Below are 20,866 nucleotides of genomic sequence, written 5' to 3' on the forward strand. Positions count from 1 at the left end.
TTTAATTTCATTACTTAAAATTGTATATTTATACTTAAATTTCTTATCTACACTAATTTAAGTAGGTTTATTACTGTAGTGTATGTTACTGTTATTCAGCAACTAAATACACTAATCTTTGATTAATTGAGAAAAATCATATTACTCTGAGCAATAATTATATTAATTTTAGCACAGTGCAAAGTTGTTTTTCTATGCAGAGCAATTAAGCAAAATTCCATAGATTTTCAAAGCTTTCTGTACATAAACATTTTCCCTTCACCTCAGTATTTTTAATAAATTTTCACACCATGAACTCTAAACTTAAACAAGAACAAAAAACGTATTTTCTTCAACCATGGGCAAATTTAAAAGGTAGTTAAAAGTCATTTACTTTCACAGAGCCTAAAACAATACTGTTAGCACAGCAGTGACAGAGGCTCATTACAAAGGTCAGTTAAGTAAAAGAGGGCAAAGGCAGCAGGACTCAGATGCTAAGAATAAAAACTAAAATAGATCCAATGCAGCATTTTGAGAATGAAGATCAATGAAAACACTTAGAGCACTATTTTCTATATTGTTATGAGAGATCTTTTCCATTCTAGCATTTCCTCTTTGCTGGTTCTTGGCCTTTGCTTTAATAAAACTAACACTTAAGCCACAAATTTGCATTATCTGAAGCAAAAAGATAATAAATGCCTCAGTTAAAAACAACTTAGCTATCATGGTGAAAGTGAAAACACATGATTCAAGTATAAACGGGGTGGCGAGGGAGGGGCAGCGCATATTTTCTTTAACTATCGATCCAAGGAATAAGGCAGCAGGTTGCCTTTCCAATCAAAACTCCTTTTATAGTCATATAAATGCCCTTGCTTGCTCAACAGTAAAGGTCTTAAACAACTGAGAGGATGAGGTACAGAAAAATTACGATATAAACCATAAAAAGGACTAAAATACGAGTAAAAGATGTTATGATTTAATGCTATCATTCTAAGCAGACCAACAATCTTACTGCTTATGCTATGACAGCATACCAATTAATGAGACAGATAGCAAATCAATATTAAAGTAGTAGATAACGGCAGATATATTTGCTTAGTTTCATCAGTGAAAAGAAAAATTGAGCATAACAAGATTTTATAAAATCAAGTAAGGAGTTACACAGATATACTCATTCGGTAGCTCTCTGTGTTCTTACCTGTAAGGACAGCTTTGGCTGAAGGATCTGCCAGGTCCAGGGCTGATTTCCCATCAGTGTTCCGAATGTTTGGATCAGCTCCGTGCTGCAGCAGCACTGTGCAGGGAAAGCAGAAACAATATCTTACCTCTGGGATACAGAGATTATTTACTGGTAAGTGTCGTCTCGGCATGGTGTAGGCATAAACATACATTGCACAATTTTTTTCTCTTTCAAGAAAAAAAAAAAAAAGAAAAAAAGCACTGCAGCAAAAGAGCCTCTCCAGAGTAAAATGAAGTTGGCAACTTATGGCACAGTATTATCACATGACTTAACATCATAAATACGAAACTAGAAAAATCTTGCAATGTAGAGTTTTGGTTTGCCTCCTTCAAGCAGCAGTATGGGAAGCTATGTGCTCGCTGGCTCACGCTGTGAAATATGCTAACTGTGAACCTGCCCTCTCTTTACTACCACTGTGGCTGCTTGTTGCTGCCGCTGCCTTACTGCTGAATTTCCAAACGCTTCCTCTCCTCAGAATAGTTATAATACTGTGCAAGCCTTTTAGTGGCTCACCACTTGCACATGAAACTCACCATAACATACTGACTTGCTTCCAGAAGTTTAACAGACACAGTAATGCGTGTAACCCTGGTCCCCTGGAGTGGAACTGCGAAAAGGAACTGCCTCCTATACTCATTCTTTCCATCAAAAATGTTTAGAAACAGAAACTCAATCACTATAATATATCCTAAGGCATGAATGTAATGCCTGCCATATTGGGTAAAAAGTAGCTACTGGGAATTGTTAAATATGGAGGTTCCTACAAAAGAGAAAATCACTGTTTAAGTAAAATCCAGATATATTAATCCAAAACATTTATCAGCCACATCTGGTATGTGGTGTGTATACGTATGGAGGGTGGAGAGGGCATGAGAGGAGGAGACTGTTGCTGTAATTCTACCCAAACAATGATTAAATAAATGAATGTATTAAAAAGTTGTTCCAGTAAGTAAAATTCAATTGTAAGTTATGAGCCACTACCGTTGATGAGTCCCAAATTTTCATTCATTCATGACAGTTCCATGCTAAAGCACACACATTCTTTAGCAATCTTTGGAAGGTAATACTCATACATTACCAAGCAATAAGTCCTTCTGTTTACAAAGCTCTTCCTTTTCCTTGAAGGCATTAGCCATAAAATCAATGGCTTTGTTATAATGGACAAACAACAGCCTTATCCAGAACCAGGACACAACTGCTAGGAAGGTGAGCCTGTGCATCTCAGACATTACATCTTGGGGAGTTTCAGACTGGGGACAATAAAAACCGGCTATGGCTTGAGAAGATGCAGTGAGATCTTACAAAGACTTTCTGTATTATTTTCTATGCAAATGCAAACAATGAACATAATTGTTTTCAGATGTTTATAAACTGATTCAAGAGTCAGTAGAATAAAACAGCGAGTGCCACAATATCAAAGTGTACTCTTTCATCACAATGGATATAGCTATTTAACAACATTTTTTTTTAATTCCAGGAAGAAATTCTAATGTGAAGATTTGGCTTATAAAGGGTCTTTATAATAAAGCAGACTCAAGTATCAAATGCAAGCTGATAACTATATCTTTATTTAGTTGCTGAGTGATCACATGCAAAAGGGAAGAAAACAGAAGAAATAATAGCTACTATGAAAAGCAGAGTTTAACGGCATACTTCAGGAACTTCAGAACCTGCTTTAAACAAAAAGTAAAGGAATATTTTTATCTGAGTTTGACAATCGTATGATGGGAGCTTTCATTTTACAGTTTTATTGAGTGCTAGAAGTAAAATAGTGGAAGTCTCACTGTTTCTCCAAAGTCTCCTAAAACCTCAATCCTTCTTTTTATAACCAGTATTTTAACTATCATATCTTGCCTATTTTGCAATAGAAATCTGTCATTACAGTTTAGTTGTAGTTTTGTTGTACTTTAGGTGACATTAAAATAAGTAAACATTTACTTGAAATAGATGTTTTCTAAATATGTTTAAGTCATGCCTATCTCTTTAATTAGACCTGAACACAGACACATCTATAGCGAAGTAATGCAGCAACAGGAAAGAAGCAGCTGAATTTTCTAAACTAGATGCTGATGATAAAATTCACATCAGAAAATAGTTAACCATATTTAATTCATCACATATGAATTAAAAATTTAAAACTCAGTCAAGTTAAGACTTTTAGGATAAGTAAGGTATCTAACCCCTCATTAGATCAGCAGGGGTCTAAACTTACCCACCTTTCATAAGAGGTTACAAGATTGCCAAGAGGACTGAATCAGAACATAAAGTGGTATGCAAAGGTGCTGGGCAGGGAGTTTGACAATCCCCATCAGCTCACCATAATATTTAAAGCACATTTTAAAATGTGTACTCTTAACTCTACCAGTGACGACTAATTCCATGCTTTGCTCTAGGGCAGGGGTCAGCTAACTTTTTCTGTAGTAGGCCTGATAGTAAATATTTTAGTCTTTATGGACTATTTGGTCTCTGTCTCAACTATAGCTGACTCTTGAATAATACAAGTTTGAACTGCATGAGTCCACATATATGCAGACTTTTTTCAGTCTGAAAAAGTTACACTGAGTGTACCTGTCTCTGCCACCCCTGAGATAGCAAGAACAACCACTCCTCATCCTCCTTCTCAGCCTACTCAGTGTGAAGATGATGAGGATGAAGATCTTTATGGAGATCCACTTCCACTTAATGAACAGCAAACACATTTTCTCTTCCTTGTGATTTTCTTAAAAATGTTTTCTTTTCTCTAGCTTGCTTTACTGTAAGAATACAACATATAATACATATAACATAGCAAATATGTGTTAATTGACTGTTTATGTTATCAATAAGGCTTCTGGTCAATAGTAGGCTATTAGTTTTGCGGGAGAAAGTTACATTCGAATTTTAAACTGCACGTTGTTCAATAGTCCTAACCCCTGCATTGTTCAAGGGTCCTCATTCTCCCTCGACTTTACCATTATAGTGCGAAAGCAGCCACAGATTAATATTTAAATCAATAAGCATGGCTGCATTCCAATAAAATTTAAATGAATAAGCATGGCTACCTTCCAATAAAATCTTACTTAAGGACTTTGAAACTTAAATCTTATATAATTTATAAAATATTATTCTTCTTTTGATTAAAAAAATTAAAAAACATATAAACAATTCTTACCTTGCAAGCCATACAAGAGATAGGCTGGGTTTGGCCTATGGACCACATTTGCTGAACCCTGACCTTGGGCAGCACTATAAATGTGGTCTATGCTATACAAAGCATATTATACAAAGTTCCATTCCCAGGTCTATGCTATACAAAGCATATTATACAAAATTCCATTCCCAGAACTGTTTATAATCCATCTACAATGAGGTAAGAACAGAAACTGAAGGTATTTAGAAGTATGTCTGTTGTTTCAAAATTACCTTCTCCGGTACTTCTTTTTATTTATATTTTACAAAATTATTGGTCTGTCATGCATTGGGGAAAAAAGAAAACCCATCTACCACAGACAATTTGAGAAGCACTGAGCCAGGGCACACAAGAAATTCTGTGGGCCTCAGTTCTCACGACTTTTAAAATAAAGGGGCTAAACTTGATAAGGTGATCTCTACATATTTTAGGAGCAGTGTCAAATCTCTGATAATGCTTTTAAAGTTATAGCCAAAGACTTGAAGCATTAAGATCTAAAATCTTCAAAAAGTAAAAATAAAAAAAGAGCTGCTTCAAATAGAATCTCTTATTCTCCCACCCTCTGAATCAAAATGGAAAAAATAATAATAGAAAGGTTTTCATTTATCTTAACTCTTTAAAAAGAACAAACAAAACTAAAAGTTGAGACCAGCAGCACTGAAAGTTGTCAGATACATTCTTAAATGTCCCAAACTATAATATTCCCCAAGCAATTTCTCAAATAGAATTTCTTTCTAAAGTGCCTTCAAATCTGATCCTTCACACTGTTCTCTATGGGGATTTATGTGGGACTATTTCCTAATACCAGAAGAATGGCACATACATGAGGCAAAGGTAACAACAGCTTTCAAGAATGCCACACTGTACTCAAAGTGGTGGCATCTAAGACTCAATTCTGGATGCTTCAAAATTTGTTTTCAACACTCTGAGCCATCAAAGAGAATAAAAAAATGTGACCATTAACACAAAACAAAATTAGAAATTCATCTTGTAAAATCAGTATGCATTGATAGCACACTAATATAAAACAGATTTTTCTTAAAAAGTAGCACATTACTTGATGATATAGTGTCATATTATTTTTAAAAAGTAGCACAAATACCTGAAGCAAAGTTCCCAAAATACACCAACAATGTACAAAGTAAGGTCTGAAAGAAAAAGAAGGAAACTAAAATCTGAGTAGCATTCAGTACATAAATTCAAGGGCGCTATGGCCATTCACAAGGCCCCTATACTATCTTTAACCACTGGGACATTATCAAACCTCAAATTCCAGAGAGCAGGTGGTTTCTAATTGCTTTACAAATGCATCTCACTCTATTTATCTCCTTTCCAGGTAAGAGGGGCGGAGAAAATGTAGCAGCTGGCATAGCAAGACGGTTAAAACTAAGGTAGGGTCACAAAATTCAAACACCATTTTCAAATGAGCTATGGCAAGGAGGACACACGATTTTCCCATTTCTGGTACAGGCATTTAGCCACGGGGAGCCAAATTCAGCATGTATTATTTTAGCTATGTTGTTTAATTTCATCCTTTAAAACTATTAAAGTTAAGCATTTGCATAATTTTAATTATTGCAAATAAAAACAAAATATTTCTACATTCATACAAAGACTCATTCTGTTAAATTCCTAGAAAATTATAAAGTGCTATTATAATAAATTATGTTCAACTGCAGGCATTATTAACTGATTTTAAAAGACAGAAGACATAGGGACAATGTGAATTTTCCAAGCTAAAAATGTAGCAAGCTTTTTAGAGTAAATTATCAAAAGATGTTTTACTAAGTTTTTACTCTAAAATTATCAGCATCTAACTCTTTAAGAGTACACAGATATACATTTATTAAATTGAGTTTCAAAAATGGAATTACATAAAGGACCAAGTTCCTTGAATTTTTTTAAGCAAAGAAAATTTTTAATTTTATAGAAAAATATCAAAGGACTAAATTTTAACTATAGTATAGCCTTCAATGTATAAGACTCTTTACCAATACACATGAGCTTTAAGAGGTAAACTATTTTTATAAACTGGAATATATGATAGATCCTTGTGTTTATGCACACTCAATTTCTTCTACACAAACATGTATATTAAAATGGTATAATATTATATAATGACATAAGATATGCCATTATATTATACAGTATACATAGCATATATAGTATGCTACAGCATATATTATACAGTAATAATACAGTATATATTTATACATTATAGATTTTTTGAAAACTTATCTTTTCATCCAAAATACACGTTACTTATTATAGCATAAAAGTAGTCAAGCTAATGTATTTTATTTTTCAAACTATCTGAAATTGATTTACCACTAACGGTAAATATGAAAACTCAAGGCCGGGCATGGTGGCTCACGCCTGTAATCCCAGCACTTTGGGAGGCTGAGGTGGGAGGATCACGAGGTCAGGAGATCCAGACCATCCTGGCTAACAAGGTGAAACCCCATCTCTACTAAAAACACAAAAAATTAACCGGGCATGGCGGCGGGTGCCTGTAGTCCCAGCTACTCGGGAGGCTGAGGCAGGAGAATGGTGTGACCCTGGGAGGTGGAGCCTGTAGTGAGCCGAGATTGCGCCACTGCACTCCAGCCTGGGCAACAGAGCGAGACTCCGTCTCAAAAAAAAAAAAAAAAAGGAAAAAAAAAAAAAATTAAGTAACCAGTGCTATCCTATATAGAATGGCTCACTGAATTTAAATTAGAATTTAAATGGCACAATTTTCTGTTTCCAGTAATGGCAGAGTAGCTTATTTAAATCATCCCTTAGGCTGTAAACAATGAACAGAACTAGATTTGAAACAAAAACAAAAACACAACTTCTAAAATCATCTATGAGCTAACAAGACAGTTCAAGAATTACCAGCTGAAAGCTGAAAAGCAAAGGACATCCAGAGGGTAAACATGTATGGAAGCTGTCATTGTTCTGAAGGCAATTATTGATCAAGAAAAATAAAATATGTCATTTCAATGTCTCATGGAATAAGGGGAAGAGCAATAAAAGCCCAGAGCCCCCCCATAAGTAAGGACTATAATGAGACTGTTCCCCACGAAACAAGGGTGATACCTCAGGATGAGGACAAAGTGGATGTGAACTGGTCCTAGTACAGAATTATAGCTCTGGTTGGAAACTTTGTGTGCCTAGGGTATCTCAAGCCTTGAATTAAGGCTTGATTTAAGGTGGTCCCAGATTGGCAGTAACTCCTATAAATAAATAGTTGGTAAAATGTCCAGTGTATAGCCAAGATAATGAGGCACATAAATAACCTAAAATGCAAAAGCTACAACTAGCAAAAATAGACAACTCAAGAACAGACCCATAAAAACTTCAGGTATCAGACGTACAAGACACGTATTACAAAAAGAACCATGCTTATTGCGTTTACTAAAAGACAAGCTGAAAGATCTAAAAAAGACGAAACTATAAAAAATAATGAGGCAAATTTATAAAAGAATTAAACAGAATTTTTAGAAATAAAAATATAACAATAAAAATTTTAAACGAAACTTTAGTTTCCAGCCATAATGGAATAACTGGTATCAGACTAGCTTTCCCTCTCTGACATAAACATTATGAAACTGGACAAAATAGATGAAGCAACTAATTGCAGGCAGTAACCAGCTGCAGTTGTAAACTGTGATCCCTGAAAGAAGAGAAACTCGCAAGATGGGTACCATAATCACCCAACTCTCTGCCTAAAACAATTTGCCCACCACATAAACACAACAGGAGTCAAAGCAGAACATGGTGGTTACACTGAACTGAGAAGACAGAAATCCAAACTCAGGGCAGAAGAATTGGCTGGAATCTGTAGGACGGGAAACTAGAGAAGAGGGATCTGTGCAGATAGCAGGCCCCAGATGTCTGTGAAGGAGTCTCCAGGGATCACATGGCTGAGGTGGGCTGTACCTGTGCAGGACAAAACCCCTGAGGCTTATCTGGTAATAGCTGCTAAGGACAGAGAGCACAACAGAGTGAGCAGAGGTCGCAAGGTGCTAGAGAAAGAGCAGTGCTGAAAGAAATTGGAATTCTGGCCTTGAGAAAGTAAAGAGAACCTAAAACCACCTTGTTAACACACCTGGCGCACCTTAGCACCAGTGTTAGTTATGAATAAGCACCATGACCTAGAACAGAGAGCAGAGGGTCTACAAGGTCAAAACTATTTTTATAATAACATTAAGATATTATTCCCTTGTTTCATTTTATTAACATTTGCACTGATGGTACAAAAGCAACAGAGGATAAAACTACTGATAACACAAGCTGAGCATGGTGGCTCATGCCTATAGTTGCAGTACTTTGGGAGGCTGAGGTGGAAGAATTGCTTGAGCTAGGAGTTTAAGACCAGCCTGGGCAACATAGGGAGACCTGGTCTTTTCAAAAAGTAAACAAATGAGCCTGGCATGGTGGCACGCACCTGTGGCTCCAGCTCTTCGTGGGGCTGAAGTGAGAGGATGGTTTGAGCCTCAGGAGGTGAAGGCTACAGTGAGCCATGATCACACCACTGCATTCCAACTTGGATGACAATGTGAAACCCTGTCTTACAAAACTAAAATAACACAAATCAAGGCAGTGCCATCAACATCTATTAGTGATTATTACATTCTTCACTATAAAACATATACGCAGTAAAAAAAAAAGGAGGATTTCACATTAGAATGCCCCTGACGAAGCAGTAAAAGTACTATATTTTCTTAAATATTGATCATTAGATTTTTTTTTTTAATATCCTCTGTGAAGAATTAGAAAGTACATATAAAGCGCTCACAAATTCATAGACTTTTCTGCTGACATGGATATAAAATAACAAATGTAATTATTTTATATAGTATAATACAGCACGTTAACAAGTTAGGCCTCACTTAGGAAACGACTATTTTTGATACGACAAATGGAAATCATTACAAAATCATACGTAGGTACAGAGGCAAAGATGCTTTCCATGTGTAAGACAACCAATGGATTGTGATGTTACAGAGCGCAAAAGGTTATCTGACATGGTTTCAGATTCCACGTTGCAGCTAGCCACTAAGAAACTACCATTTTGAATGGTAGTTCAAAACTACCACTTTGAATGTGGAATCAGAGAAGAATATCCACAATTATTGGAAAGGTTACTGATATACTCTTCCCTTTTCTAACTATAAATATAGATCTTCTTCAGATATTTCGACCCCAAAAAGCCCATCAGAAAAGACTGCACACACAAGCAGATAGGAGAATCCTGCTATCTTCAATTAAGTCAAATATTAACAACATTTGCATAAATGTAAAATGATTCCACTGTTGGGACCTATTTTTTGTTTTGGAAAACAATTTTTCAAAAAATGTTATGCATGCTAACACGCAGTAAGTTTGTTATTTGCTAAATGAAATACTTTTTTAAACTTCTTTGTTTTAGTATCTAATACAATATGCATGACCCACATACAAGCTCTGTGGAATGCTCAATAATTTTTAAGAATGCAAAAAAAGAATAAACATTTGAGAACCCGTGCCCTAGAATAAGCCCTAGTCTAGATACATAATACTTTATAAAGCCCAAAACTGAGAAAAAACTAGGTCTGCAGAAGAAACAATCTTAAAGAAACATCTTGGGCTTTCCACAGATCCGCACTAACAAAGCTTAAAACCAAACCTCCATAAGTTAAGGTTGATTTTAAACCAGCAATAAAGTGATCTGCTAAAACAAGAATAAAAATTCTTCAGAGGGGGCCGGGCATGGTGGCTCACGCCTGTAATCCCAGCACTTTGGGAGGCTCAGGCGGGCAGATCACGAAGTCAGGAGATTGAGACCATCCTGGCTAACACGGTGAAACCCCGTCTCTACTAAAAAAAATACAAAAAAATAAGCCGGGCGTCGTAGCGGATGCCTGTAGTCCCAGCTACTCTGGAGGCTGAGGCAGGAGAATGGCATGAACCCGGGAGGCAGAGCTTGCAGTAAGCTGAGATCGTGCCACTGCACTCCAGCCTGGGCAGAAAGTTAGACTCCGTCTCAAAAAAATAAACAAATAAATAAAATTCTTCAGAGGAAGTTAGTAAATATCACAGAGTGATTACCATGTCCACTACTGAATAAAAAATGTAAATTAAACATTATATATAAAGAAAAATGTGATCTGGTCAAGAAAAAAAAAAAATCACTAAAAATCACACCCAGGATAGCCCAGATGTGTTAGGGTTAGTTAGCAAAGACCTCAAAGCACCAATTATAAAAAAGTTCAAGGACTTAAAGAAAATAAATGCAAAGAATTAAAGGAAAGTATGGTCTTAAGAAGTGAAACACAGATATACTCTGTGGTATATATAATCAAGTGGGAAATTGTAGAACTAAAAAGTTGAAGGACTCACACTACCTTATTTCAAGATTTATTATAAAGCTCTAGTAATCAAGACAGTGCAGGACTGGAATAAGAATAGATATAGATACAATAGGACTTGTGCAATTATTGGAGTTGCAAGTTAAACTAGCTGCTTTGTGTTATGAAGCATAATTTCTAATTGAAAAACTATGTTATTTAGACTTAGGTATATAGACCAATGGAACAGAAGACAGTTCATAAATAAACCAACATATAGGGAGTCAACGACTTTTCAACAAAGGAAGCACAGTAACTCAATGGTGGAAAAATAGCCTATTCAATAAATCATGCTGAAACAACAGATTCTCTATATAGAAAAGAAAAAACACACACACACACACACAAAATAACTCTTACCTCACACCGCACAAACACATTAACTCAAAGTGGACTACAGACTTAACATAAAAGCTAAAATAATAAAATGTGTTAAAGAAAACATGAAAGAAAAATCTTCATGACCTTGGGATATAAAGATTTCTTAGGAGAAAAAGAAACTTAAGCCTTAAAAGAAAATACCAATAAACTGTATTTTATCAAAATTAAGAGCTTCTGTTCTTCAAAAGTCACCATTAAGAACATGAAAAGGCAAAACACAATCTAGAAGAAAATATTTGCAACACATATGTAAGATAAAGAACTCTTCTAAATTAGAGAAAGAACTTCTATAAATCAATCAACTTGAAAAATGAGCAAGAGACTAGGGCATTTCACAAAAGAAGATATGTAAATTACTAATAAGCCCATGAAAAGATGCTCAACATTATTAGTCAACAGAAAAATACAAACTAAAAAGACTAGCAATACCAAGTGTTAATGAGGAGATTCTAAACTGGAACTCTCATACACTACTTGTGGGCATTACAAACGAATGTTTTAACCATTCTGGAAATCGGTTTAGCAGTTCCTTCTACAGCTAAATATACACTACTGTATGTCCTAGCATACAAACTTAGTCTTAAGTATTTACTCAAAAGGAAACAAATAAACCAAAAATCCATGTGTCCATACAAAAGACTTGCATGTGAGTGAGTGTATGTTTATTTGTAATAGTCAAACATTGAAAAAAATCTGAAGCAAACTGTAGCACAGTCATACAACAGAATACTACTCAGCAATAAAAAGAAACAAGCTTTTGCTTCATACAACAGGGATGAAATCTCCAAAACTTCAAAACATGATGAGCAAAAGAAGCCAGGCACACAAGAACATATTTCTAGAACAGAGTATTAATCTATAATGTCAGAAAATAGATCATTGTTGACTGGGGATGGCTGACAAAAAGAAAAATTGACTGCAGATGGGCACCAGACAACTTTTTGGAGTAAACAAAACTGTTCTATTATCTTGATTAGAGTAGTGATTATATGGGTATACACATTTGTCAAACCTCATTAAAATGTATACTCAAAATTGATTCACTTTATTTCATTACTTTGAACTCAATAAGTTGATTTTTACGTTATATAAAACTAGTATTTTAAAAGCTTTATAGAGGGTCTGACTGCAATTAGAAACAGCTAAAGAGAAAATTACTGAACTGGAAAATATGACAACCAGTATTTCCAAGACTGAAATATTGAAGTATACAGAGGAAAAAGAGAGTAGAATGGATAAAAGATGGAAACTAAAAGGCCTAACATGCTGCAATTAGTCTTAGAAGAAAAGAAAAAAACTGAAACTAAAAATATATATACATATATACATACACACATATATACGTATGTATTTACAGAGCTAATGCCAAAGATTTTCCTAGAACTAACAGAAGACTCCAATCTACACGTTCAAGAAGCACCAACAGGATAAATTAATTAATCATGTAGAAAACGTTTTTCACATATAAATTAGGAACAACAACTCTCAATGCAGTCATTTGGCCCTTTGAGATGCCATCTCAAAAAAAAAAAAAAGTCATAGTTAAATTTAAAAATTGATAGTTGATTCAATTATTGGTAAATGTTTAATATATTTAGGACACCTCAGGTATGTAAATCTAGTTTTTCAACTACAAATTTTATGAAACCCAAATGCAGATCAAGTATTGATCATGAAAACGTTAGAATTGAGACATGCTTTAAGTATAAAATATACATCAGATATCAGAGACTTAGTTGAAAATAATGTTAAAATTGTCACTAATAATGTTTTAGACATATTACATGTTGAAATAATACTTGAGATACATTGAGTTACATGAAACATTAAGTTGATATCACGTTTCTTTTCAATGTGGCTAATAGAAAATGTTAAATTACATATATGTATGGCATTACATTGCTGTTGAACAGTGCTACTCTAGAATATAGTCTCTCCATTTTAACTACTGACATTCTTGACTAGCTAATTCTTTGCTGTGTGTGTAGGTGTAGGCTACTGGCTCCACCAAGTGCTCTGGAGACTGCAAGTATCCTCACAGGCTACAATGATAAGGACATGAACCTCAGTTAATCTGAGTGTTGGCTCAATGCCTTGTGATACTCTGGGAACAAGAGAGGATGGGAAGCTGTCATGAGGCAGTGTCTCATCACTTCCCATTTGTGAGGAGGCGTGGGGCTTTCTACCTCTCTCTCTTCTACTGGCTCTTCCAAAACAGGGTATTCCACAACTCTCAATGCAGTCATTTGGCCCTTTTCCTTTCAGTGTCACCTGAGATACGAAGATCATGGGGAGCTGGTACTTTTAGCTTTTCCTTCTTTTTGCTGTCTACATAAGTAATCAACTAGCTAAACCTACAAGTGGCTTGTTGCATCTTTACCAGCCTAAGTAGTCAGGCTTGGGCTTTTGCCGTGGCTTGTCTGTTGAATGCACTTAATGGAGGGGAGCGGTCCTGTGCGTTACGTTTAATAGTACCCCTTACCTCTACCCACTTGATGCCAGTAACACTCCCTAATTGTGACAACCAAACATGTCCCCAGATATAGCTAAACATGCCCTCTAAGGGGTAAAACTGTCCCTGCTTGAGAACATCTACTCTTTAGGTTCCTATGGACCCATCCCCACCTCCTCATACACATGCAAGGCAGAATACATGAAGGTCCATGCTTCTCCCAGCCCTCTGAACACTTTTATATTATTGGGTTACTGCATTAAATTTCATTTGGAGAAAGATTTATGTGGTTTCTAAACATAAGAAATAAGTAAAGCAGTAAAGTAAAACTGTAAATAAGTCGAAAAGATAATAGTAGTAGTAAATAGTAAAAATTATCTCTAAATATCCTTCTAAATTTAAGGTGCTATGGTCTATAAATATATCTTTTTGAGTACAGACTTTATCAAATAGAGTTTTTTTATTACAAAGGATAAAAAACTACTTCAGCTACCTTAATAACAGGAAAATTTATTAAAGAATAGAGGTATCCCGTTGAATGCAAAGGCAAAAATGTGTCTCAAAATTTAGGTGTTGCTGTCTGTCTCTGTCTCCCAGACATCCCCCTCATATACAAACATATACGCCTGTATTATCTCAATCTTAACTCCAAATTATCATGAAAGAGAATTTGGTCCAGCTTAGCTCAGCATCTGGTTCCGGACTTCAAAAGTGTGGCCAAGGAACTAGAAGAGGCAATACAACAATGGTGATGGGGAAAGAGGCACTGGTTCTGAGCGAAGATACTTGTGCAGATACCTCAATGAGTAGCTACAGAAATAACACATGTTAAATTCAAAGTTTTAACACATGTTAAATTTAAAGTTCATGTTTTAAAAATATGTGAATAGATTTATATATACAAATGGGTTCATAAAAGAGATTTAAAAAACTACTTCAGCTACCTTAACAACAGGAAAATTTAGTGTTGTATCTGAGAGTGAAATAAATGGTACTTCCACTTTCTATTTTACACATTTCTACACTGTTTTAATATTTATTACATATGTGTAATTATTTTTATAATGAGATATTTATCCTCAGACAAAAATGATCTTTATGCATGCCGTTTAATATGTTTGCAAAACAATGCTTTTTAAAAGCTCTTGCTTACAGAAATTACTTCATAACTAATAAAGAAAAATCGGATCATTCTTCCTATCAAATGACTAACATTAAAATATGGTAACAGCACTGGATAAGACAAATGTGAAATAAATCTATTAATTTAGATTCTGTAATAATGCTGAGTGTAGAAACAAGTTGCGCAAAATAGGGAAGTGATTATCTATTTCATAAAATTCCAGGATTCTAGTCATACTTTCATATATGAAAGCCTTTCTCTTTCATATAAAAGTGACCCAAAATTCAGAATTCTGTTAACATCTGGGACTAGCATACCCGGAACAAATGACTTAATTTCACCCCAGTGAATTATGTGCCTCATTACATGTTAACTTCTTTTCCACGTACCTCAGTGGGAAAAAATAAAAACTGCATTTCTTTTTTTTAAAAAAAGTTCAGCCAGGCGCAGTGGCTCATGCCTGAAATCCTATCACTTTGGAAAGCCAAACCAGCAGATCGCTTGAGCCCAGGAGTTCAAGACCAGCCTGGGCAACATGACGAGACCTGTCTCTACAAAAAAATACAAAAATTAGCTGACCGTGGTGGTGTGCACCTGTACTCCCAGCTACTCGGGAGGCTGAAGTGGGAGGATCACCTGAGTCAAGGAGGTCAAGGCTGCAGGGAGCCATGATCACACCACTGGACTCCAGCCTGACTGGCAAAGTGAGACCCCATCTCAAAAAACTCCATAATTTTCAATAAAAATTTTTAAAAGTTCAAAAAAAGAAAGTTCTCTACAAGGTCTGCCATGGCAATATGCCATAGTTAGAGTTAAGAACACAGCTGTAGTTCAGAGGCTGGATTCTGGGGCCAAACTGCACAGGTTAGAATACCATTCTGCTGCCATGACTTCTGGGACCCTAGCAACTCCTTTACCTCTCTGAGCTTCCATTTCCTGGTCTGTAAATCAGGAGACAATATTAGAGTAGCTATCTCATAGGACTGTTAGGACAAAACAAGTCTGTGCACATAATTTTTAGAGATATTAAAAAATATTTAATTGCCCACTCAAAAATTCATCCATGTGAATAAAATTACTGAGTTTTACATGGTAGAGTTCTTCCATATGTGATTTAATGAGTTAAATGCATCTCCTTCAATCTTTATGGACAAACTCTGGCATGAAATTTTATAAAAGAATCTTCCAATTCAATTTTGCTCCTATTGTCAAGTTTTCTTATAAATACAAAAAATCAAGACTTTTTTTTTTTAAAAAAGGCACATCACATCTGCAATAACTTAAGTATAGATTATTCTGTATGTATACCTAGCAGATTTTTATATCCCAGATCAATTTTATCCTTTTTGCAATGAACAAAGTTAATCCAGGACACAATACATTTGTAAAATCAGAAATATCTGCTCACATAACAATTTATTACAAGATAAGGCAGACACTGGAATAAATATAAGACTGACTATAACAAAGCATCTCTCTGTCTACCTGGAAACTCAATAGAGAATAATGACTAAAAGTTCTGTCCCAGGAATCAGATAAACCTCAGTTTTAGAATACTGCCCAATCCTTAGTAACTTCTGACCTTGGGCAAGTTACTTCACCACTGCCAATCTTAATTTCCTCTTTCATAAAACACTACCTAACACAGTGAATTGCTGTTAAAATTAAATGTGACAATATATACAAACCCAGCTTGGCTCTTTGCACGTAACAAGAACTCAATAAACACTCTCTCATATCCCAATCAGAATCTTTTCATCTGTCTTTCAAAAATAGATACACAGTGCTAAAAGATCTGTTGGATTGAAATAAAGATAAACTGATAATAGCCCTAGGAAAATGCATTCATTTGTGCCACACCAAACTGCTATATTACGCTTCTTTTTATTTAGGGGTAGACTAGTTTTTCTAAACTTGACTAGATTCAACTAAATGAAATGTCCATAAGGAATAAAGCAAGTATCTCTTCAATGTGACCAGGGAAATTTTTAATAGGATGATGAAGCTTGCACAACTTTAAGGGACAATGACCAAATGTAAAAGGTGCTTCCCAATCTGTTTATGAGAGAGAAGAAGGGGCAAACACGAGAAACACTTCATCTGTCTTTGTGAATCCTTCCCTAAATTGCTAACTCTACCTCCTCTCTCTCAAGGCCTCACGGACTTACTAGCATTCCAGATAAATTTCTGATGTGTGTAAAACATTAAGACCAATTCATATATATATACACATACATATATTTTAGACAACGTCTTGCTCTGTGGCCCAGGCTGGAGTGCAGTGACATGGTGCAATCTCAGCTCACTGCAACCTCTGCATCACTGGCTCAGTTGATCCTCCCACCTCAGCCTCCAGAGTAGCTAAGACTACAGGCATGCACCACCATGTCCAGATAATTTTTCTATTTTTAGTAAAGATGGAGTTTCTCCATGTTGCCCAGCCTGGCAATTAATATTTTTATCACTAGTTACAAGGTTTAAAGCTACATATTCAAAAACATCCTCCCTCCCAAGGAAAACAGGATTAAACCTGTACCATAATAGTAATAATCTGATTCTGCTTTGAACTTTAGTCTCCCAAGAAAGTAAATCATTACTATTATTTTCCTATGCCTCTGACAACTGATTCAACAGACTGAAACGCCAATATTCTGCTGTACTTTCAATCTAAAGGACATAAAGAATGTAACTTAAAGAATTTTCATTCCTTAAGAAAGTTATTTAGTTAAAAGCAAATAATTTTTTTAAAAAACTGAGTTTTGTGTTTCCATGGGATTTGACACATTATCCTATTTTCAATTGTTCTGAATGATAGTATTGAATCACGTATTTCACTTCCCACCTCAACTTTTCCCCCACATTGAGGAAAAGACCACCCTTTCCTTTTATCATAATTCCTCATCTGTCCTTTTCCTTGCCTCATTCCTAGTGGGTTACAGTTTTCAGAAACAGCAACTGTGATGTCCCTTGGCTGGAAAGAGAGCTGTTTACCCATAAGTAATCTGCTTGAAAAAATATTAACCAGTCATTTCATACACTTCATATTTGGTAACAGCAAACTATGATACCCCTGCTACTGAAATATTTGTGGGGAAAATGTTTAAGTTACATTAATGATTCTCCATAATCCTATATGCAATAGCTCCACTGACTAGGTTAAAATAATGTAAATTACAATGAGGAAAAAAGAGCTTCATGTCTTATCAAATCACAATTCAAGTTTACAAAATTGCAAAAGATACTAAACAAAGAATGTAACGCAAATTCACACTGATGGTAACAAAGAGCAGCTTATGGCAATGTCAGCCCTTCACTTAGCTTTGACTGAGTGTCCGCTTTGTGTCAGAATACAAAAATGGTCTTGTGTGGTTGTGTGGCAACCTTACTGTTGCCATACAAGAACAAAGCAAGTGGAAAGAAAACAACTTGCTTTCTCTATATTCTTTCATTTAACTTCCCATAAAAATTTTATGCAGTAGAGCCGATGTCCATTTTATAATTAAGAAACTGAAGCTCAAAGCAAGTGTGTAAAATCAGTCTGTATGATAAACTGCAATTCATAAGTAATTGTAAAGCCAAGCACTTATTTGCTATCTCACCACTCCATATAAACGCAAGCTAAGATTACCCCAGAACAATACTCAAGCTTTCTTCCCCTGAAGTAAATTCTAAAAGGCATATCTACATATTTGTCCTTAATACCTTGTCTACCACTCCTATATTCAATGTCCTCTTTCTAATAATCCCATCAAACAATTCCCCTGTGGAAACACTTGAAAAATACCTATGACAGTGAGAGTTCCATTTTAGGGGCCCACTGGAACATTTCCTGGCCTTGTTCCCTCAATCCTGAGAGCTCAAGTTACTCTTTCAAAAGACCAGCACTCAAAACTGTGTCACAAATAGGCAAAACAAAAGATGTTCCCTCTATCTCTAATCATGATTATGTGTACCACGGTAAATTTAGAAATTTTCAGGCTTGACATAAAAGTCTGAAAGAGTTCGTCAGATTTCAGATTTATTGATCCAAAATAAATGTATCTTTGGATATACAGTGGGATTGCCTAAAAAGTCTTATTTATATGGTCATATCAGGGAGTAGAATACGAAACAACTCACAGTAAGGTTAACATTCTCAATCTTGGATTCTGTTTACATATGAAAAATCTAATACCCACCGCCATTTTTAAAAAGATAATTAGCAGATTTAAATAATTCAAGAGAGTACATTTTTTAAAAGTAAGTACAAATGTAAAGCCTATAAATACAATTATTATACTTAACAGTTTTCTAGCTTGGTCAGTTGAGAATGAGGAGTAAGAAGGACTCCCTAAACCATTATCTCAAATATGGACCTACCTCCGTATTTCAGTATTAAAACTGTACAGAGGGAAGTCATAGTTCTAATAATATATGAGTTTCAGATAACACGATAAACATACAAAGCAAAATCTGCCTGGTTACACAACCCATTTGTCTCAAATACCATTTTCATATAACCCCACAATTAAGCCATGTATCTCACTGAAAACTACAGGATGTATTTACTTACTTACTTTCTTATTTATTTATTTATTTATTTAGAGACAGAGTCCCCTCTGTCACCTAGACTGGAGTGCCATGAAGCGATTATGGCTCACTGCAACCTATACCTTCCCACCTAAGTGATCCTTCTGCCTCAGCCTTCCAAGTAGCCACAGGTGTGTGCCACCACCCCCAGCTAATTTTTTAACTTTTTTGTAGAGACAGGGTCTCACTTTATTGCCCAGGCTGGTCTCAAACTCTGAACTCAGGCGATCCTCCCACTTTGGCCTCCCAAAGTGCTAAGATTGGAGGTATGAGTCACTGCACCTAACCCATAGATTGTTTTGAACAATTGAAGTGAGTCTAAAAGTAAATGCAAATGTGTAATTTTTTTATTAGACAGAAGACTTGGGCATTAAGTAAAGCCTTGCATCATTGTAAAAAAGTATAGGAGAATTTTTTGTTCTAGTTTTTTTTGCTTTTTCCACCTAATTTAAACATCTTCAATGTATTTCTTAAGGCCATGGAAGAGTGAAAGCTTCCATACTGGTGCTTTTCCCAGAATTCTAACAAAACACAAGTAATAAGTACATAACATATATATATACATGTATATGTATAAATGGTATACAAATAAATGCTACACCGCTAAATGCACAGATACTCTAACCTTCCTGAGGGCAGTTTGAACATAAGCAGGCAAGTCATCAATGTAAGAGTACTCAGGGTCAGCGGAGATTATTTCCAAAGGCACAATCACTCTCATTCTTGGCCTCTCTTCTCTGTTTTAAGGATACAAGTATGGAATTTTGTCATTTCGTTTTTTATGAAAATGCTACACTGAGACGTGTTTAAAAGATCCCAATTCAAGGGTCCCTGTAATCCTAGCTACTCAGGAGGCTGAGTGAGCCAGGAGAATTGCTTGAACCCGGGAGGCAGAGGTTGCAGTCAGCCGAGATCGCACCACTGCACTCCAGCCTGGACAACAGAGCAAGACCCCGTCTCAAAAAAAAAAAAAATTCCAGTTCAGTTTTTATATGGAAAACTACTGGTAAAAATGCAGAAGGGAAGTATTCTGGCAAGAAAAGGAAAAGACATTAATGAAACAAAACCAAGTGAATCAGATTTTCAAGGCTTCACTGAATTTTCAGCTAATTTTTGCAAACAGAAAGGAAAGTGTGAGAAATGACTTTTCTTAACCTAGCTCCTTTATAGATGATATATAAATAGATAATATGACAAACTAAATCAAGAGGTCTAATGAAGTTCCCCAGTAGCTAAAACTTCTTTGGTCCTTATTAAGAAGCTGTAGCTTTCCAGGAGTTTATCCTAAAGCAATTAAGGTTTAAACATATATGTAATGAAAAGGATATTCTTTATACTACTGCCTATAAAATGGTACAAAAATAGCCTAAATGACCTACAACACGTGACTGATTTTAAAAAATGATGATTTCTATATAGAGAATTCTTAGAAGCCTTTAAAATGGGATTATATAATAATATTCACTGACAATAAAATATGTTACTACATAAAGTAGAAAAATAAATATGATGGAATGATCTCATTTTAGGTAAAATGGATTGTGTACACAGGTTCACTGGGTCTAACAGCACTGTCTAA

The 20,866-nt window shown here is 35.4% G+C and overlaps 1 protein-coding gene across 1 annotated transcript in view; it reads right to left on the minus strand.

Annotated features, from left to right (window-relative positions):
- TNKS (tankyrase) overlaps positions 1-20,866 on the minus strand; it is a 230,132-nt gene that overhangs the window by 167,170 nt on the left and 42,096 nt on the right. The window contains exon 3 of the mRNA XM_005562613.5: positions 1,178-1,273. Coding sequence (XP_005562670.2) covers positions 1,178-1,273 — 96 coding nt within the window. The remainder of the gene's footprint in view (positions 1-1,177; positions 1,274-20,866) is intronic.

This window comes from Macaca fascicularis, chromosome 8 (genome assembly GCF_037993035.2).
Source record: "Macaca fascicularis isolate 582-1 chromosome 8, T2T-MFA8v1.1".
In the NCBI taxonomy this organism is placed as follows: Eukaryota; Metazoa; Chordata; class Mammalia; order Primates; family Cercopithecidae; genus Macaca; species Macaca fascicularis.